Consider the following 20034-nt stretch of genomic DNA (forward strand, 5'->3'; position numbering starts at 1 on the left):
CCACTGACATAACTCAACATCGACAGCTCGCCACATTTGTTGCGAGACCCGGAGCGACGGAGTGCCCGTCGCTATCCGGGTCTCGCGCATGCGCACGATGGAGCCGGCTCCGTTGTGCGCATGCGCTCTGGGCCACCATCGATCCGGTCGCGAGCGCTTAGCGCTTGTGACCGGGTCTGAATCAGGCCCTCTGTTTCCTAACATTTTTACCTTAAAATAAAGAATTTCCCTACCTTTTCTCACCATCATCTACCTCCTGGTGCAGGTCAGTCCTCTTTTCCAGTAGAGATCCCAGCCATAAAAAACAAAAAAACGAGATTTCCCAATCCATTCTGGACAGAAGAGCTATGTGTGTTTCCACATACATCTCTTTCCCAGCAAGTGACAGAACCCATGAGGTTTCCCTGCACTTGCTGGGCCACGAGCCAATCAGAGGCTGCTACTGGAGTAAGTGGCCGCTGATTGGCTGTGAGCGGCTTGGCTGTCAATCAGGCCGCTGATTGAGCAGTCTGTTAGACAATTGGACAGTCTGTTGGCCCGTGGTTGGTTATGCTTTTGGGGGGGAGCCCCACGCCATTTTTTTCTGATTTTTACACTTTTCAAAATAAAATATACACACAAGCAGCCTGCATGTATCTCACTGATACAGTATGTGCAGGCTACATGTTTGGGAGTGTTGGGCTATGGGGAACATGGGAAGGAAACAAGTTCACATGCACCATCGAAAACGCGATTCTTGGGAAATTTTGAGTGTTTCAGCTGTCAAAAGTCACCCGTGTTCCTGAGATGCTGTGCATGTTTAAACTCGGACAATCGCGCACAAGACGCGATTCTTAGTAAATTTACCCCTTAGCGGGCGAGCACTTACACTGTATACAGCTAACAGGTGCTTATCATAGAGTATGACTTATGTCCATTTGCGACAAATAAAATTCAATTTGTGTGAAAGTTTCTTAACTCTGCTTGCGCACAACATACACCCATTTTTGAGTTGAGTGTACTTGCGCACTTGCTCTTGGATAGGCGGGCCTGGGGCGATCATGTGTAACTCAATGCAGCAGGGGTGTGGAGACGCCAGTAAACCAGGCTTCATAGAGGTGCCTTTGACTTACACATATTGTACGATCAGCGCTCTAGGAGGAGAACTGTACCTTGCACTTCCCATAGACCTGGTGCAAGTTTCTGAGTTGATAATGATGATGGTTGCCTTATTGCCTCGGCCATTTCTTAAGATACGCGCAATGCAAAAAGCTGCCACTAAAGCAGAAGCGTATATGGATGTAATATTGCTTGTTCTAAAGAACTGCAATTTTACATTTTACTCTACACAGGAGCTAAGTGCAGGACTGATAATCTGCATCTGGTTATGTGGTGGTGGGCAAAAATAAACTCAAAGGGGGTGATTCAGCAGAGGACGCAGGAGGTATCGCAGTTGCTAACATGTTAGCCTCTGCGATAGCTGTAATATGGTAACACAGCAAGACTCAGGAGGCATCACGCCTCCCGCATGCATTACTTATCCGAGCAGCGTCCAAGGAAGCGGCATCCGATAATCTGAGATCACATTGTCTGGCTGACTGACCCATCCGGTCACGCAAAAGCCGGCCGCCGCAGATACAACAAAGAGGCCAGGAACTCTCCGTCAGCCAACGGAGATCCTGGCCTCTTCCCTCCCCCTCCAACGGGACGACGCGCCTCCATTTTTTAAAACGGAGGCCATGCTGCGCCCTCCCCGCCCACAAACGGCAGCACACTGACAGTCTGCAGTCGCTCTGCATGCGATCACGCAGGACCTGTACTGCACATGTGCAGTACAGGTCCGGCGCCTACGCAGATTCCCAACCATCGGGAATCTTACGGGCACTGCCTAATCGGGGCCAAAGTTGTGTACAAATTTTTGTTGTACCATACCTCCCAACATGACCCTCTCCAGGAGGGACACAATGCTCTGGTCCTGGACTTCCCTGGTAAGAGGTGGGGCTGCAGCACAGTTCAAAATTCAAATAGGGGAGTCACACCAACTGTCATTTCACACGCTGCCTAACATCACTGGCTGGGACTCACTGGCAGTGGTGTGACTCCCCTATTTGAATTTTGGACTGTACTGCAGCCCCGCCCCTGGAGCCTCCACCAATCATAAATTACCAGGGAAGTCCAGGACCAGAGCATTGTGTCCCTCCTGGAGAGGGTCATGTTGGGAGGTATGTTGTACACGTTCCTTCCCTTTACTATTGCTACACAGTACACACTGGTTGCTATGGCAACCCAGAGCAATAATACCATTTATTTCTGTTCCTTTCAGGTCAAGAGAAATAATACACAAATGAATTGCTCAGGGTGATGAGGAGTAACGATAGGGAGATGACTCGGTAATTACTTTAATATCAGGAATTCCTTGTGTCCTAAATAAAATCCTGGCTTTTGATGACTGTCTTCAGTGATGATCCTGACTGTGACTATAACCAGGACATTACACAGTAATGCTGTCATGGAGAATAACCTGTATTGCTGGGCACCCCCAAACATTAAATTAGACATTATTCAGATCCACCGTATATATTTACAGAGGAAAATGCAAATAAACAAAATAATCTATTTGTATAAACATTCAGGGGAGTATCCAGTGAGTTCAGTAGGGAGAAAATAAAAAATATATTAAAGAATAAACTGGGAGTGTAATGAAGTCCCGCAGAGGTTAATTTGTGGAAATGGTACATTCATCCGAGGAACCATATTTACCAAGACATGACGGAGGCATTTCCCAGCTGAAGCAGGAGCTCTGTGATCATCCAACCAAAACATCTGTAGGATTCAATTAAATATTTTTTTGCTGGCAAAGATGTTGCAGCCCCTTCTTCCTCTCTTACCTTCAGGTACATCACAGCACAGCTGACAATCAGAAATAACCCATATACTGTTTGCCTGCTCGAAATCAGCTGTGTATTTGGAGGTATCTCAGATAGATATAAAATAGATAGATAGATAGATACTGTAGAAATGAGATAGATAGATAGATAGATAGATAGATAGATAGATACTGTAGATATGAGTTAGATAGATAGATAGATAGATAGATAGATAGATAGATAGATAGATAGATAGATAGATAGATAGATAGATAGATAGATAGATAGATACTGTAGATATCAGTTAGATAGATAGATATGAGATAGATAGTCAGATAGATAGATAGATAGATAGATATCAAGCAGCACAGATGGTGTAATGGTTAGCATTTCTGCCACACAGCAGTGAGGTTGTGGGATCGGTTTCCACTACGGCCCTAACTGTGTGGAGTTTGGATATTCTCCCTGTGCTTGCGTGGGTTTCCTCCAGGTACTCCGGTTTCCTCCCACATTCCAAAAATATACTGGTAGGTTAATTGCTTCCCAACAAAAATTAACCCTAGTGTGCATGTATGTGAGCATGTGGTAGGGAATATAGATTGTAAGCTCCACTGGGGCAGGGACTAATGTGAATGGACAAATATTCTCTGTAAAGTGCTGCAGAATATGTGTGCGCTATATAAATAACTGGTAGTAATAATAATAATAATAATAGATAGGTAGATAGATAGAACTGAGTTATGGTGCGTATACACGGTCAGATATAACAGGACGATATGAACGATAATGATATCGATCATATCGTTATCGTTCATATCGTCCTGTTTTTGGGCCCTTTCAACCCCCAAACGATGGTCGATGTACGGGTACGGATGGTCGATATCGACCAGGTTAGCCTGGTTACTATAGGGACCCGCGATCGGCGTCGCGGGTCGTTATAGTCGTTTGGGGGTTGGTGCATGTGCTGGATGTTTGATATCGAACATCCAGCACATGCAGGACGATCAGACAACGATATCTGATCAATAGATAGGTAGATAGATAGATAGTTATGAGTTGGATAGATAGATAGATAAATAGATATGAGTTGGATAGATATATAGATAGATAGATAGTTATGAGTTGGATAGATAGATAGATAGATAGATAATTAAATAGATAGATATGAGATAGATAGATAGATAGACATGAGTTGGATAGATAGATAGATAGATAGATAGATAGATAGATAATGAAATAGATAGATATGAGATAGATAGATAGGTAGATAATGAAATAGATAGATATGAGATAGATAGATAGATAGATAGATAGATAGATAGATAGATAGATAGATAGATAATGAAATAGATAGATATGAGATAGATAGATAGACAGACAGACAGATAGATAGCTAGATAGATAGATAGATAATGAATTAGATAGATCATCTGTATTATATAATTGTCATAGAGCAATATCCATTCTAGCAATGTATTTGAAGATCACCACTGTATAGAAATATGACAATGCCAGGTGCTAGACCTTGAAGGGGTTAACCAGAAGCCAGACTAAGAGACCCCATTTCCAATGCACATGCAAGAAGCCACTTGTACCCCCACTGTAGCAATTAGGCACCAGCTATATACTTACAGCCCTTACTCGCACCACATCACAGAACAATGTGTCTCTCCAGCAATGTGCTCTACAAAGATCAAGTTCCCTAATTCTACAAATCACATTACATGGTCTGCTGTCCCCGCTCAGTGACTCCATTCACCATGTACACACTGCTCTTCCCTTCTGCACTACTGTCCTTCCCTATGTACAGTCTACAGTATGAAATCTTACAGGTGTCTCTCGTTAATGCAAGCTGTAGCACATTCATAGTATTGGCATGTTAGGAGACAATGTGTCCCTGTGCTTTTCCCAATGCAGGATAAAATGAGTTAGCATGAGGACACAGAGAATGCTGATGGCTCTAAGCACAAGAAGCCTGTTGCCTGCCTACCTGCTGCAGATGATGCTCTTGGTACCTCTTCATCCTGTTGCTCGGGGCTTTCCCCGTCTCCGCTTCGCTCCGTCAGGTTCTGTGCCCACAGCTGGGAGATGCGAGGCCAGCCTGCTGGGGAGATGTGCCTGCTCGTCTGCTCTCCCTCTATTCCTCTATCTCTCACACTCAGGTGATTGGCACAGAATAGGGATGAGCCTGTTCTGCTGTTAACCCTTCTAGTTAGAGAGGAGCAAGGCAGAGAGATGGGAAGGGAAGAGGCAGAGGCCTTTGTGGAGAGTTTGGACGTGGGGGATCTGGATAGACACATGAACACTGATATAGCAAGATGTCCTAGACACCAGGATACATTGCAAGCGAGTGTAGATTGCTACAGAATCACCCCAGCAGCTGGGGAATCCTATTGCCCAAAAAGCAATGCCTCACTAATGCTATATGCAATGCAAAATATTTACTTTATTTATTAACGGTTGTTTATATAGCGCACACATATTACGCAGCGCTTCATAGAGAATAGTAATTCACATCAGTCCCTGCCCCAGTGGAACTTACAATCTATATTCTCTATCACATGTACACCATACTTGCCTACCCTCTTAGGGAAGGCCGGGAGGCTCCCGAAAATTGTGTGGCACTCTCGCCCGCCCAGAATACTGGGCAAATCTGGAGCCAGCCACCACCCGTCTGCACCCCCCCCCTACAGCCGCTCACACTACACCCGCTCCTGCCCACTTAACGAGCACAGGATTGCCATGGGTAGGGCCACGATGATGTGATAGCACTGCCACGCCACCGCCCACTTATGCCACTGCCACGCCACCTGTTGAGCCAACCTAGCTGCCTCCTCACAGAGAGGGCAGCCAGAAACTCGGCAAGTATGATGTACACACACACTAGGATTATTTGTTGTCAGAAGCCAATTTACCCCTGCCAGTATGGTTTTGGATTGAGGATGAAAACCAAAGTATCTGGAGAGAACCCACGCAAACACGGGGAGAACATACAAATTCCACACAGCTAGGGCCTTTGGGGGAATTAAACCCAGGACCTCAGTACTATGGGGCAGTCAGCTAATAATTGCGCCATGATGCTACTGTACTTTTTACTAATTATCCGAGATCAGTAACATGGTATAAATGAGCGTTCAGTTTATTCAACGGAAAAGAGAATTAAAGTGAGACAAAAATCATATTCCCCAAACGATAATAAAATAAAGTTATTGTTACTGACTTATCTGCTGATTGCCTCTGGAAATATAAGCATATAATACATTTAGTTTCTGACTAGTGAATTAGATTCAGTTGAAAAAATGAAATTGGCTTTGATGTTCTCAGCTCTATCCTCTAAATTCACTGTTCTCTCCATTTGTCAGACCCCCTCTGTTCTTCCGTAGTTTGCTGTGTGCATCGATGGTGTAGACTGGAAAATAGGTGATTCCCAGTGTGATGTTATATCAGAGTTTTGAGATTGTGGTAATTAAAAAAGACAATGGCTCCCATTTATCAATGATGCATAACCCCTTCAGTGCTTGCTAAAGGGGTTATGCCAGGTTTCTGGATTATCATACAGCGTTAATCTAAGATTACCGCTCTTTGTCAATTTCACTCTTTCAATCTTTTTGGCGACCGTGCTGGATCCTAGGTTTAAGTCATACGTCGTGTCTTTCTACCCAGCGGACACAGATCTGAAGAGTTGCAAAGTGCTGTTGGTAAGGAAATTGTCAGCTCAAGTGGCACATGATGCGGCGATGGCTCCTCCTTCAGTTTCTCAAGCAAGTGTGGCTGCCAGGCAAAAACTAAACTTTCACAAAAAAAGACCCACTGCTTATGCAGATGAGTCAACACAACCAGGTTTTGACATCTGCTCAGGGCTAAAAGAATTGCCTACAATTAATGAGACCTCTACTGTGACTCCATCTGATATGATCACCATTCAAAGAATGGTTGAGGACTTTTTAATGATAGCGTCCAAATAGGCATGTCAGACAGTCCGTTTCACTACTGGCAGGAAAAAAAGGCATTTTGGAGGCCCTCGCACAAACTGGCTTTGCTTTACTTGAGCTGCCCACCCTCCAGTGTGTAGTCAGAAAGGAATCGGTATGTAATGCCGGCAGCTGAACACCTGCCGGATGAAATACCGACGCTGAAAGACCGAAGGATGGAGATCCCGACTGGGGCAGGTAAGTACCCTAACCCTCCCCTCTCCCTCCCCTTCCCTAAGTGGTGCCTAACCCTAAACTTCTGGGGTGGTGCCTAACCCTTAGTCTCCCCGGTGGTGCCTAACCCCCCCTTCCCGCACCCTAACCCTCCCGAGTGGAGGGTGCCTAACCCTACCCTCCCCCCAGTGGTGCCTAACCCTAACTCCCCTTCCCCTAACCTAACCCTCCCCGGGGGGTGCCTAACCCAAATCTCCCCCTGGGGTCCCTAAACCTAACCCTACCCTCCTCTCCGCGGTTGTGAGCTCAGAAACCCGGCTTACCTTTGTTCGGGATGAAGGCCGTCAGTATTTCGGCGTGGAGCTAAAGATAGGCCTCTGGATTTCGACGCCTTTCTTTAGTCCCAGGACAGGATTCCGACGGCCGGTGTCTCAGCCACCAGTAACCTGACTATATCCCCTGAGAAAGAGTTTTCAGCACAGTCGGGAACCTTGTCAGCGATTGGCGTAGGAGGTTACTTCCTCAAAATGTGGAAAGATGATGTTCATCAATATTAACTACAAATTTCTCAAGGAAGACCCTTACCAGCATATACGTCCCAAAATTACAGAGGCACCTGGGGCTGTCATGGTGGATTCCAGCGGTGACAAATTAATATTGTGTAAAGATGATGTACACACTGCTGAGGTGAGGAATCGGATAATATGGCGACAACATCTTGCCTCTGTAAAGTCAGTTTGTGCATGGAGAGTTCATTGCCAGCAATGTCAGCTGCCCATTGGTAGCTTGTTTTGTGGGGGGCCCAAACAAACCAATCGCTTCAGCAACCATTGGCAGTCCCTGTCGCTGAAGTGATTGGTTTGTTAAACTGTACATGTCCTGCTTACTATACACAACATAAGGGTGGGTGGAAGGTCCCAAGGACAATTCCATCTTGCACCTCTTTTCTTTGCATTATGTGCTGTTTGGGGCAATGCTGCCTGGCATTATTAATTTCATAGTTTATTAAACTGTCATCCTGTCTGCCAGTGCAGTGCCACTCTGTGCCATGGTGGAAGCAGAACTGCCACATGTTAGCCCCACCAACTGCTGTCACATAGCTTAGTCAGCCAGCTAGCTCGATGCAACCTTTTGGTCTAAAACTGGATGAAATCAATATTGTGAGGTGGTCAAAATTGACTGGAAATGACTGGAAATAAATGTTATTGGGGTTAATAATACTGTAGGAACAAAAACAGGCCCAAATGATATGATTTCAGCTGTTTTTATGTTTGTTTGTTTTTAAATACAGATCCAAAACCAAAACTCACAAGGGTGGTTTTGTAAAACCAAATCCAGATCCGAAACCTTGAAGGAGATACAGATCCAAAACCAAAAGACGGGGGGTGGCGCACAACCTTGACGTAGGCTTCGAGCAATTCCGAGTCGAAGGGATCTCAGCTGGTTTTCTCAGTCTGTGAAATGTGTTTCTGAGTGTCTACAGGGAGGTGGATCAAATCTTTGAGGGAGATAAAGTGGAAAAGTTGAACATAGCAAAGAACAGCTTCTGTTATTTCATAGCCTGCGCTAAATAAGTGACCGAAGCTGATTGGTTGCTTTGCGCAACTTCTCCAATTTATCTCTCTCTAAGGGGGAGATGTATCAAACTTTTGAGATGTATACAAAGGAGAAGTTGACCATAGCAACCAAACAGCTTCTAACTGACATTTCATAGGCTCTGCTAGGCAACTTCTCTATTTTATCTCTTTCCAAGGCTTGATAAATCTCCCCCCTATTCTATGGTGTGCACATGAGGAAAGGACTCCTGTTTCAGACAAAACTCTTGCACCCACCATGGGGCGGGTGTGAGTGCCAATACTGAAATAGCCTCATTGAGATATCAGGAGCTATTTACTCAGCGGCCTACCCAAGTTGAATGCTCACTGCCTGGACTACACAAAGATGGCTACACAAAGATGGCTGCCAAAGGTCAATGACAGAACCTCTAGCCCCTTCTGGGAGTTTCCAGAAACTGATTGACAGGGAGAGGGGTGGAGCCAATTAGGAGGCAGGTCTGGTGGGAAGATGCGAGACAGAGGGGCCTATTCATCATCGAAGGCGTATGGCCTCCGATGATGAAGTATTGAACTCGCTGCGAGGAAAACGTGACACCGGAGCAATTCATCATAGCTATGGTGAGGGTACAACTGGTCAGAAAATCAGTTGTCCCCGTGGTTAGTATCGTAGCTACTTCTGTAGATGTGTTACTTACCTGCTCCCCATAATCCCGGGTGCGCATGCGCAAAGCCGCCGGGGAGGTAGTGAGGAGGCGGCGGAGGGATCCGCTCGGATCCATCTTCATATCCCTGGAACTCCTTCCCATATGAAGGAGCGGGGACGTCTGAAGATGGCGCTTGTTCTTGGCAGCAAACTGAAAACTTTCAGTTTTCAGAGTTTGCTGAATACCAAGGGGGTCCTATCGGACCCCTGATGATGAATGGCCTGATAAACTTAAATATGCGCTTCCGCATGGTTACCGGACCATTATCGTTTGATTAATTTTACCGGACCATTATCGTTTGATTAATTGGCCCCAGAGCCTTTAAAAGGAGCTGTGTTGGCACCAGAGGAGGTTCCTGTATAAAGTACAGATAAGTGATCCACCTGTATTGATATTTCTGCATTGATCTAAATTAAGAGAACAGTAAATTGGGATAAAGACCCTGTACAGTAGTTTGCTCACCGTGGACAGTAGTATCTATATATATTCAGGGCCGGTGCTAGGCTCCTAGGCACCCTAGGCAAAACTTCTGCATGCCCCCCCCTTTACTCATTTAGCTCCTCAGGTGACAATGACTTTGCACAGGTGGAGTGGCGGATAAGTTATGTGTTAAAAAAAAATATTTATATATAAATAAAACACAAGAATTATCCGCCACTCCACCTGTGCAAAGTCATTTTCACCTGAGGGGCTAAATGAGTACGAAGAGGGGGGCGCAGGCAGAAGTATGTATATATATACACATATATATATATATATATATATATATATACAGTATATATATATATATATATATATATATATATATTATATATATACACACACACAGTATCAGGGGCATAACTAGAACTTTTTGGGCCCCATAGCAACATTTTTAAGGCCCCCCCTAACTGCCCACAGTGGTAGTTCTCCTAAAACACTAAATGCCCACTTGTAATGGTGCCCCTTATGCAATGCCCACTGTAATGGTGCCCCTTACGCAGTGTCCCCAGCAGTAATAATGCCCCCTGTAGTAATGCCCCTAAAAGTAATGCCCCCTGTAGTAGTGCCCCCTGCAGTGCCCCCAGTAGTAAAGGCCCCTGTAGTGCCCCCAGTTGTAATGCCCTTGTAGTGCCTCCAGTAGTAATGCTCCCTGCAGTGCCCCAGTAGTAAAGCCCCTTGAAGTGCCCCAGTATTAAGGGCCCCTGTAGTAAGGGCCCCTGTAGTGCCCCCAGTTGTAGTGCTCCCAATAGTGCCCCCAGTAGTAAGGACCCTGTAGTGCCCCCAGAAGTAAAGCCACTGTAGTGCCCCCAGTAGTAAGGCCCCTGTAGTGTCCCCGGTAGTAAGGCCCCTGTAGTGCCCCCGGTAGTAAGGCCCCTGTAGTGCCCCCAGTAGTAAGGCCCCTATAGTGCCCCCAGTAGTAAGGCCCCTATAGTGCCCACTGTAGTAAGACCCCTGTAGTGCCTCCAGTAGTAAGGCCCTTGTAGTGCCCCCACATGATGCTCCCAGTAGTAAGGCCCCTGTAGTGCCCCCAGTAGTGCCCCCAGTAATAAGGCCCTTGTAGTGCCCCCAGTAGTGCGGCCCGTGTAATGACCCCCCCCCGTGCACACACATACACACACGCACACATAAGAAAAAAAAGCAACACTCAGGAGTGAGCTCCGTCCTCCGGCTGCCGCTGGGGGGGGGGTTTGGTAAGGAGCCAGGTGCCGCCGGGGGGGTAGAGAAGGAGTCAGGTGCCCGCTGGTAACACAAACTCAGCGGGCACCCGGCAAATGGGGGGTTGATCGGAGGGCCGGGCGCCCTCTAGTTGCCGGCACCCCTAGGAAGCTGCCTGAGCTTGCCTAGTGGAAGCGCCAGCCATATATATATTACAGGAAGAGAGAGATAGAGCTCTATCTGCATCATTCAAACAGAGCCTTTGTAGCAGCCATAACTCTTCACAGACATTTTGGTCTGGATTCAGAGGTGGACACTATTGCAGCTGAGACGGCGTCTTTTTACGCAGCATGACTGTGTCTTCATGCGAATGCAGCAGCTGATGGGCTTGCTACTGAGACGCCTACTGGCTGCGGTTTTAATTCACTGCTGTGCGTATTATGCACCATTGTTCACACATCGGTCGCACCAGGAGACATTGGGCCTCATTCAGACCCACTCGCAAGCGGCTGTCCGCTCGCAAGTGGGTCGATGGTGTGCACTGTGCATGCGCACGACGGAGGGAGCTCCGTCGTGCGCATGCGCCAGACGCGACGAACGAAGGACTTTCCTTCGCTCGTTGTGTCTGATCAAAGGGGGCGTGCTGTCGATGTTGATTGACAGCACGCCCCCTTTGGTGGGCGTGCCGGGGGCGTGCCTGCCAGACGGAGGCGTTCCCAAGGGAACGCCTACCGTCAGAAGCCGGCCCCACTGACATCGCTAGTGATGTCAGTGGGAGTGATTTTGGCTCTGATAGAGCCAAAATCACTCCAGGGCTTGTGGTCGAAAAACCCGACCACAGGCTTCTGGTCGCACTGGCGATGGTCGCGATGGTCAAGACCATCGCGACCATCATCCTGCACGCTCGTATGTGCTGTGGGTGGTGACCCACAGCTATACGAGCGTTCAGGAGGACGCTCCATTTTTATGGAGGACGGCCCTCATTCAGAGCGAGCGCTCTGCTCAGAGCGTCCGGCTCTGAATGAGGGCCATTGTGTTGAAGTTATGTGTGTACAGACTTGAGGATATAGCAAAGTTTCTGTACATACCAGTGGATGTCTTACTACTACAAAACAGCCTAGTTACTTAACCAGTGGAGTGGATTATTGATGTTACACAGTGAGTGGCATGCCATGCAGCTCTCCAGCCAGGGGTGTATGCAGCTGTAGTATGGGGGTGTAGAAATTAGGCTATTCATCAAATTCCGAAATTGATGTATTTGATGGTATTATTATATGTCACTCTCAGGTGGCGTATAGCAGGTTACATTTACCTGCTTTCAGCCAGGCAGGTCCTCCTCCGGCTCGCTCCGTCGGTGTTCTCCTGGCAGAACACAGTAAGGTAAAAAAAAAAAAAAAAGTTTAAAAAAATAATAACAATAATTTTAAAAAATGTTCAGCAAGACGGGCAGGAGGTCGGGGTCCGCGGCCGCAGCCTGTCAGGGTCCTGGCGGCCAGGTAGGTGGGTAGGGGAGTTGGGTGGGGGGGTGGACGGACACAGAGTTACCACAGCTGCCATCAGTGCTGCTCATGTGCCGCTTTTGTGAACGTAACTGATTACAGCTGCGATAAGGTAGAGTAGAGAGGGGAAAAGTATCTATTTCCTGAATAGCTGTCATCGCAAAAATGACAGCTTTTCGGAATAGATAGTTATGGAGAGGAGGAATGATGAATTCCCCTGGTAATTAGGTAGACTTCATGCGAGTTCTAAACCTAATTACCTCCATCAGTGGCGTTCCTCCCCACAGTGTCACCTGGTGCGGGGAAGGACGATTTGTTGCGCGGCGAAGCCGTGCGGCGCCAAAGAGGGGTGTGGCCTATTGGGAAGGACGTGGCCTCACAGGAAGGGAGCCGAGTGCTGCACTTAATTATACAGTGCAGCACCCGGCTTATGTCACTGATGGGGAGTCTGCACCTTGGTGTCACTCCTCGGCGGGTGACACCCGGGTGCAGCCCGCACCCCCTTTGTGAGGCTACTGACCTCAAGCGATATTTTAGTGATGATGAATAGGCCCCTATGTCTTAGCCAGTATCGATATTCTTCACGCCTCAATTATCACTGCTATTCTTTATATCATATCCATTGTGTCAATAGTCTCTTATGATTTCATGTTCTTGTGATAGTTGCTGCTATCTGTTTGTGTTATATTAAGCTGAAGTGTTGCCCACCCTCTACACTTCTAGTTAATAAATAAATGTACCGATTTTTTGTTTTTATTTGTAATTCACAATTGTCACCTGCTTCAGATATAGCGCGGGATGTACTAAAGGAAAAATGTGGTAAAAACCCCGTTTTCTGGGTTTTTACCGCATTTCCATATGTACTAATCCCCACCCACCCTTTTTTTGGCATGGAGGGTAATGCCTGGCATTACCCTATAGAAGCCTATGGCTTCTTACTGGACCCAGCACCCGCCGCTTCGCCGCTGCCTCACCGCCCCGCCGTCACCCAGCGCTGGCCCCCACTCACCTGCTGTCCATGGTCGCCGGCCCCCGCTCCTCCTGGGTCCTCCGTCTCCTCCTCCTCCTAATCTTCTTCCGGGTACAGGGAGGAGGAGGAGGAGCCCAGGGCTTCCTGCACATGTGACTAGCAGAAAGCTCCCGGGGCTCGGAGGGGATGGGGTCCCACGGAGACCCCGTCACCAGGAATCGGCTGCTTCGCAAAGGGCAGCTCTTATCGCAAGAGCTGTCCTTTGCAATACTAATCGCATATGTTAGTACATATGCGAATAGTAAGGTTGCGGTGACTGGCGGAATGGTCGCCGCAACCTTAGTACATCCCGGCCATTGCCTCAATATGCATCACATTTTATATGTTTCATCTTTGTTACTGGACATATCTATATTATGCTAAAAAAAATTCTCTTTCCTTTTTTCTCTTTTTGTATCTTTGCCAAATTTGATATGAATTATTTTTTTTGTTTGCAATTGTACAATGATGTCTTGTTTCAATAAAAAAAAAATGTGTTGGTTTTAGCGGATGACCCTATGTGTCTCGTGTCACTGATTATTAGGATTGCGCTGTGTTGGTTCAGAGGTCTCCTGAATCGATCTCTGGTGGACAAAAAACCCGTTCCCTATCTCGTGAGAAAGAGAGGTGAGAGAAATATCACCAGGGCCGGATTAAGGCTTGTGGGGGCCCCGGGGCAACTAAGTTGTGGGGGCCCCATCAATAAAAGGGGCCAGTAGGAGGGCGGAAAAAAAGCCTGGTGTGTGTGATGTGGTTGTGGAGCGCCTGGAGGTTGTCCCTTGCGGCCGGCTGCATGTTATGATGTCAACAGTGGCTGGCCATCTATGTCTTTCTGCCTGCCTCAACGGTGGGCAGCGCGGTTTTCACCGTTGGTCTGGATCACTCGTTCACAGGCCCACCGTGACCATCCCCAGAGACAACAGATAGAGAGATAAAGAGGATAGGGGGAGATGTATTAACGGAGAAAATGCGGTAAAACCCCCGAAAATGCAGTTTTCGGGGGTTTTACCGCATTCCCCGTATGAATTAAGCCATTCTGCTGCTTCGCGTCGCTAGGTAACGCCACCTTCAGGTGGCATTACCCAATAGAAGCCTATGGGCTTCTTAACGCGACGCTCGGGGCGGATCCCTCCCATGAGCCCCCGCGGCCCGCGGCCTTCTGCGCATGCGCAGAAGGACTTCTGGGTGTTCAACCCGGAAGTCCCTCTGCCCAGCAGCATCGCAAAGGACAGCTCTCATCGAGAGAGCTGTCCTTTGCGAAATCCTTGGTACATACCGCGGTAATGAACCACGGTATGTACGCGAAGTCAGGGGGGATGTACCGCATCGGCGATATCGCCGTTAATACATCTCCCCCATAGATTCCAAAAATTTTCGTGGTCTTGAATCAGTGGAATATATAGTTTATACTCATTTCTGGTTTTAAGCAAAAGAGCCTGCACCCAGAGCACTGAGCAATGCTGTGCTTGCAGCATATAAAGATAAGATAAGAAAGGGTGTAGGTGGGAGAGGTAAGGCAAATAATTAAGGTGAAGAACGATGGCAAATGCTTCTGGTTAGTACACATCACATTTGTCTTATGTTATGTTCATGTATTAACAAGGGATGTGGCAAACTTTTTATATTTATACATTGTAGAAAAACATACCGGGTTAATTGGCTGCTGACAAAAAATGAGCCCTAGGGGTAAATTTACTAAGATGGGAGTTCTATTAAGAAGTGATGTTGCCCATAGCAACCAATCAGATTCTACTTCTCATTTATCTAGCACCTTCTAGAAGATAATACCTGGAATCTGATTGGTTTGCTATGGGCAACATCACTTCTTAATATAACTCCCATCTTAGTAAATTTACCCCTAGTGTGTGGGGTCCATGTGAATTTACCATTAGGCACGTAAGACACAAGTCTAGGGCCTCCACTTGCGGGGGGCGGCACTCAGATTACTTTTTTTTTTTCGCAGTCCGTCCCAGTAACTACAAAATATATTTCCACTGTACCTTACAGTACGCCATCTTTAGTGGAGTGAGGACCGGTAGGATCTGCGCAGACTGTGCATGCCCTACCCATCTACTCTTCATTCAAGATGGCGTATGGTACACTTCAATGGAAATACTTTGTAGCTACTTGGCAATGGATGGAGCATTCAGCATACCCCCGGGCTTGGGGGCAGGGAAATGGGCATGCGAATTTGAGAGGTATCTGCCCAGTTACCAGTAGAATAAGGCACCCATCCACAATCCACTGAATCATACTTTGCTACTCTCCTGGAACGGTCTGGAGGCTCCTGAAAATTGTGTGGCGCTCCCACCCGCCCAGAAGAGTGGTCATGTCTCCCAAGGCGGCCACCATCCACCCACAAGCCACCCAATTACCCAGCGATAGTGGGCGGCCCATTATGCAATTTGCGCTGAATGGCGTCATCATGGCCCCGCCTCCCATTTCACAATGCCAGTAATCACAGCATTGTGTAACGGGGGCAGGGCTAACATTTGATGTGATCATTCCCTGGCTACCCCCTCCCAGAGGAGGCAGCCAGGTAGTCGCCAAGTATGCACTGAATGCTGATACTAAATTGTAGTCATAATAATAATAAATTATAATTAATAATAATTAATTAATTTAAAGGATCGATAAAGTGCTAAAAATTTGGCAATATTTTCATGAGCTATGGCACAATGAAGACAGCCATGAACATGTAACATCACTGAGGCATGAGGCAAGAACAAAGCTGGCCAGAATTGCCAGAAAACACAAAATAGTTGCCTCCATTGTGAGCACTAAGGGCCTGATTCAGAGACAGATGCAATGGCGATTACGGGCGTAGATTGAGCAATTGTTTGCCATTGTGCGTGTGTATAATCCGCACTGTGCGTGCACAAGATTCAAATTGCGATTACGGACGCACAGAGGATCCCATCGCAAAGTGAGTGACAGGTAGTCAGCGTTTTGGGGGGAGGTAACTGGGGGGTGGTCAGAAAAAACACAGGCGTGTCTGACGCTGTTACATGGGGATGTATAAATTCGCCCTTGCGATATCCCATGCAGCATGAAAGTCCTCTGCGTATCAGGAGAGCAGCCGAGTCTGCGGTAGGTCAGACCTGCCGCAAGGGCAAGATGGCTGCTCGATTTGCGTCAGCTAAAGGACCCAGACGTGACGTAGAGTGAGGGCGGAAGTGCAGCTCCATGCCCTGAAAGCGCTGTAATTTTGTACCACATGTAGTATCTGGCCACCAACAGAAGAAACTTGTACTCTCACTTGCCACGCTTGGACAAGGTTACCAGGGCCGTAGCTAGGGTAGTGCGGCCAGTGCCATTGCACAGGGCACCACAGGTCAGGGGGCGCTGTTTGGGCCTGTCAAATTTCTGTTTATTATCATTTTTGCTTGTAGCTTCCTCTTATTTCATCCCCAGCATCTCCTGGCCTCTCCTATCTCTTCCCTGGCCCTTCCCCATGAAGCCATGGCCCTTTTTGGGTGCATTATGTTCCTTTGAAAAATGAGGGGGGCGCCAATGCTCTGTCTGGCACAGGGCACCAGAAAGTCTAGTTATGGCTCTGATGGTTACTATTCCCAATAGATGTCCATGTGAATATTAAATTATGACGTCAGGGTCCTTTAGCTTAAAGGGAACTAGCCGCAACCCTGTCCTGATACATAGGACCTCATTCAGAGTCGGTCGAAGCGGCCGCACGGTCGTACGCAGCCGATGTTCACTAAACTGCGCATGCGTAAAGTTCGCAATGCGCGTGCGCAAACTACCGGCTATGATCAGAAATTTCTCTCTCCTTGAACACAGCCAGGTCGGTAGTTTGAGTGACAGATTGCGGCGTTTGTGGGTGGTAACAGGGGAAGGTGCTTGAAAACGGGGGTGTGGAGATCCGAACGCAGGCGTGCCTAATTATGCGAACAGCGTTTTATGGGAGTGCATAATTAACTAAGTAGCGTCATGGCACATGTGACATGGGAGGTTTTACACTGACCTGATCGTAGAGCTTAAGAGAGGGTATGGTCAACCTTTAGCTCTACGACCAGTTCCGATGGTTTACGATGCTCACGATTAATCCTTATATAGGTGACGTGTAATGCATACGAGATGGGGGCGTTTTTTTAGCGAACCGACCGCATCCTCCCCTTAGTCGGCCAGCTAACGATCCGACCTTAGGGACGCAACATGCGTGTGCATCATTTGCATATCCGGACCCTTTTCCTATACGACCGTGCGGCCGCTTCGACCGACTCTGAATGAGGTCCATATTCTCTTCCGAGAAACAGATCCAACCTTCCTGCTGTGTGTAATGTAGTCAGGGAGGACAGAAATAGCTGATCAGGATGTGGTATGATTTCAGTGTGAAAGCCCTCCAGTTCTTAATCCTTGGTGCCTGTTTAACTGAAAACATGTTTATCTTTTAATCATCTTTCTTTTTATTTGTATTTATCATGTATTGGTTCAAACATGTATTTATAGTTATTTATTTTTATAACCATCTATCTTCTATCTTCTTTTAATTAAAGTTTTCCTCATTTCTCACCCTCTGCCTAGCTACATCTTACCATTTCGATATTTGCATAAAAAATCTAATTAAAGAAGTTGTGAATTAGTCTCATTACACCTTCTCACCAAACAACAGCTACAGACAGATGGAGATCTGCTGCAGACTGCCACCTGCTGGCGCAACCAATGTGAGCACTTTGTACCACTTTGTGGGTACGCCTAGCAGAGGTGCAGGGCTACAGTAGGTTTCTGTACAGTCAACGTCAGCTTTCTATTTTGTAAGAAGAATGATTTAAAAAACACTGCAAGGTTCCCGTTAATGTTCCCTTTAATGTTCCCTTTAATGTTCCCTTTAATGTTCCCGTTAATGTTCCCTTTAATGTTCCCTTTAATGTTCCCTTTAATGTTCCCGTTAATGTTCCCTTTAATGTTCCCTTTAATGTTCCCGTTAATGTTCCCTTTAATGTTCCCTTTAATGTTCCCTTTAATGTTCCCGTTAATGTTCCCTTTAATGTTCCCTTTAATGTTCCCTTTAATGTTCCCGTTAATGTTCCCTTTAATGTTCCCTTTAATGTTCCCGTTAATGTTCCCTTTAATGTTCCCTTTAATGTTCCCTTTAAGGTTCCCGTTAATGTTCCCTTTAATGTTCCCGTTAATGTTCCCTTTAATGTTCCCTTTAATGTTCCCGTTAATGTTCCCTTTAATGTTCCCTTTAATGTTCCCTTTAAGGTTCCCGTTAATGTTCCCGTTAATGTTCCCTTTAATGTTCCCTTTAATGTTCCCTTTAAGGTTCCCGTTAATGTTCCCTTTAATGTTCCCGTTAATGTTCCCTTTAATGTTCCCGTTAATGTTCCCTTTAATGTTCCCGTTAATGTTCCCTTTAATGTTCCCTTTAATGTTCCCTTTAATGTTCCCTTTAATGTTCCCGTTAATGTTCCCTTTAATGTTCCCTTTAATGTTCCCTTTAATGTTCCCTTTAATGTTCCCTTTAATGTTCCCTTTAATGTTCCCTTTAATGTTCCCGTTAATGTTCCCTTTAATGTTCCCGTTAATGTTCCCTTTAATGTTCCCGTTAATGTTCCCGTTAATGTTAGCCTTTTCACTAGAGATCATTTAAACAACTTATTTTACAACCAAAGTAAATCTCAGGGTGACAGAGGGAAAAAAAAGCTTGGTTCATTTATTCCTCATATCTAGATATTTTTTTTCCCTTTCCTGGTACATGTGCATGCAATTAGAGCACCCTTTCTACATCAGTTATTTGGTGCATGCGTTTGTGGCTTTCTCTTACCAGTTACCTAAATATATACCTGCATATTAAACTAGCTAGAAGGTTTGGCGTCTGACATGAAGTAGTTATAAGGTGGGTTGTCACAGGCCTCAACAAAATGGCTTCATGTCTCTAAGGCAGGGGTGGACAATATACCCCTTAAGCTGGGCATCCACTATACAATTTTCTGTCAGATATCTGTTCAATCTGGCTGGTTGGAATGAAAACCTGGTAATGTATGGGAGCAAATGACACTCGATCATATGGTTTTAAACACTGAAAAAAAGGACAAAAAAAATTGTTCAAATTGGTTACATTTGTGCGTTTTAACCAATTTGTCTGAACAACCATTTTTGGCTATTTTCCGGAGTTTGTGAGCAAATGGACAATTGTCTTTGTCGAGACAGAAAATTGTCTAGTGGATGGCCAGCTTAAGACTCCAGCAGCTGACTTCTGTGTCACGTGACCTCCTCTGCACAATGCACTGAGGTCACGCAGCATAGCATACCACAGCATTTAGGGACCTGTTTAGGAAGCTGTTATAACCCATTATGGAGTTGAGTGGAAGGAAGGGATGGGGGGCTGAGGGGTAGGTAGGGATAGGAAGCTGAGGGGAAGGAAGGGATGGGGAGCTGAGGGGATGAAGGGATAGGGAGCTGAGGGGTAGGTAGGGATGGGGAGCTGAGGGGATGAAGGGATAGGGAGCTGAGGGGTAGGTAGGGATAGGGAGCTAAGGGGAAGGAAGGGATGGGGAGCTGAGGGGAAGAAGGGATAGGGAGCTGAGGGGAAGGAAGGGATAGGGAGCTGAGGTGTAGGTAGGGATAGGGAGCTGAGGGGAAGAAGGGATAGGGAGCTGAGGGGAAGGAAGGGATA

At 46.6% G+C, this 20034-nt stretch overlaps 1 protein-coding gene across 1 annotated transcript in view; it reads right to left on the bottom strand.

Annotated features, from left to right (window-relative positions):
* The window catches only part of SLC6A7 (solute carrier family 6 member 7), an 82950-nt gene extending 77970 nt beyond the window's left edge, over positions 1-4980 (bottom strand). Inside the window, exon 1 of the mRNA XM_088478265.1 lies at positions 4837-4980. Coding sequence (XP_088334391.1) covers positions 4837-4869 — 33 coding nt within the window. The 5' untranslated portion in view covers positions 4870-4980. The remainder of the gene's footprint in view (positions 1-4836) is intronic.
* Positions 4981-20034: the final 15054 nt, after the last annotated feature.

The sequence above is a fragment of the Taudactylus pleione genome, unplaced genomic scaffold (genome assembly GCF_031769625.1).
Source record: "Taudactylus pleione unplaced genomic scaffold, aTauple2 ptg000212l, whole genome shotgun sequence".
NCBI classification, from domain to species: Eukaryota; Metazoa; Chordata; class Amphibia; order Anura; family Myobatrachidae; genus Taudactylus; species Taudactylus pleione.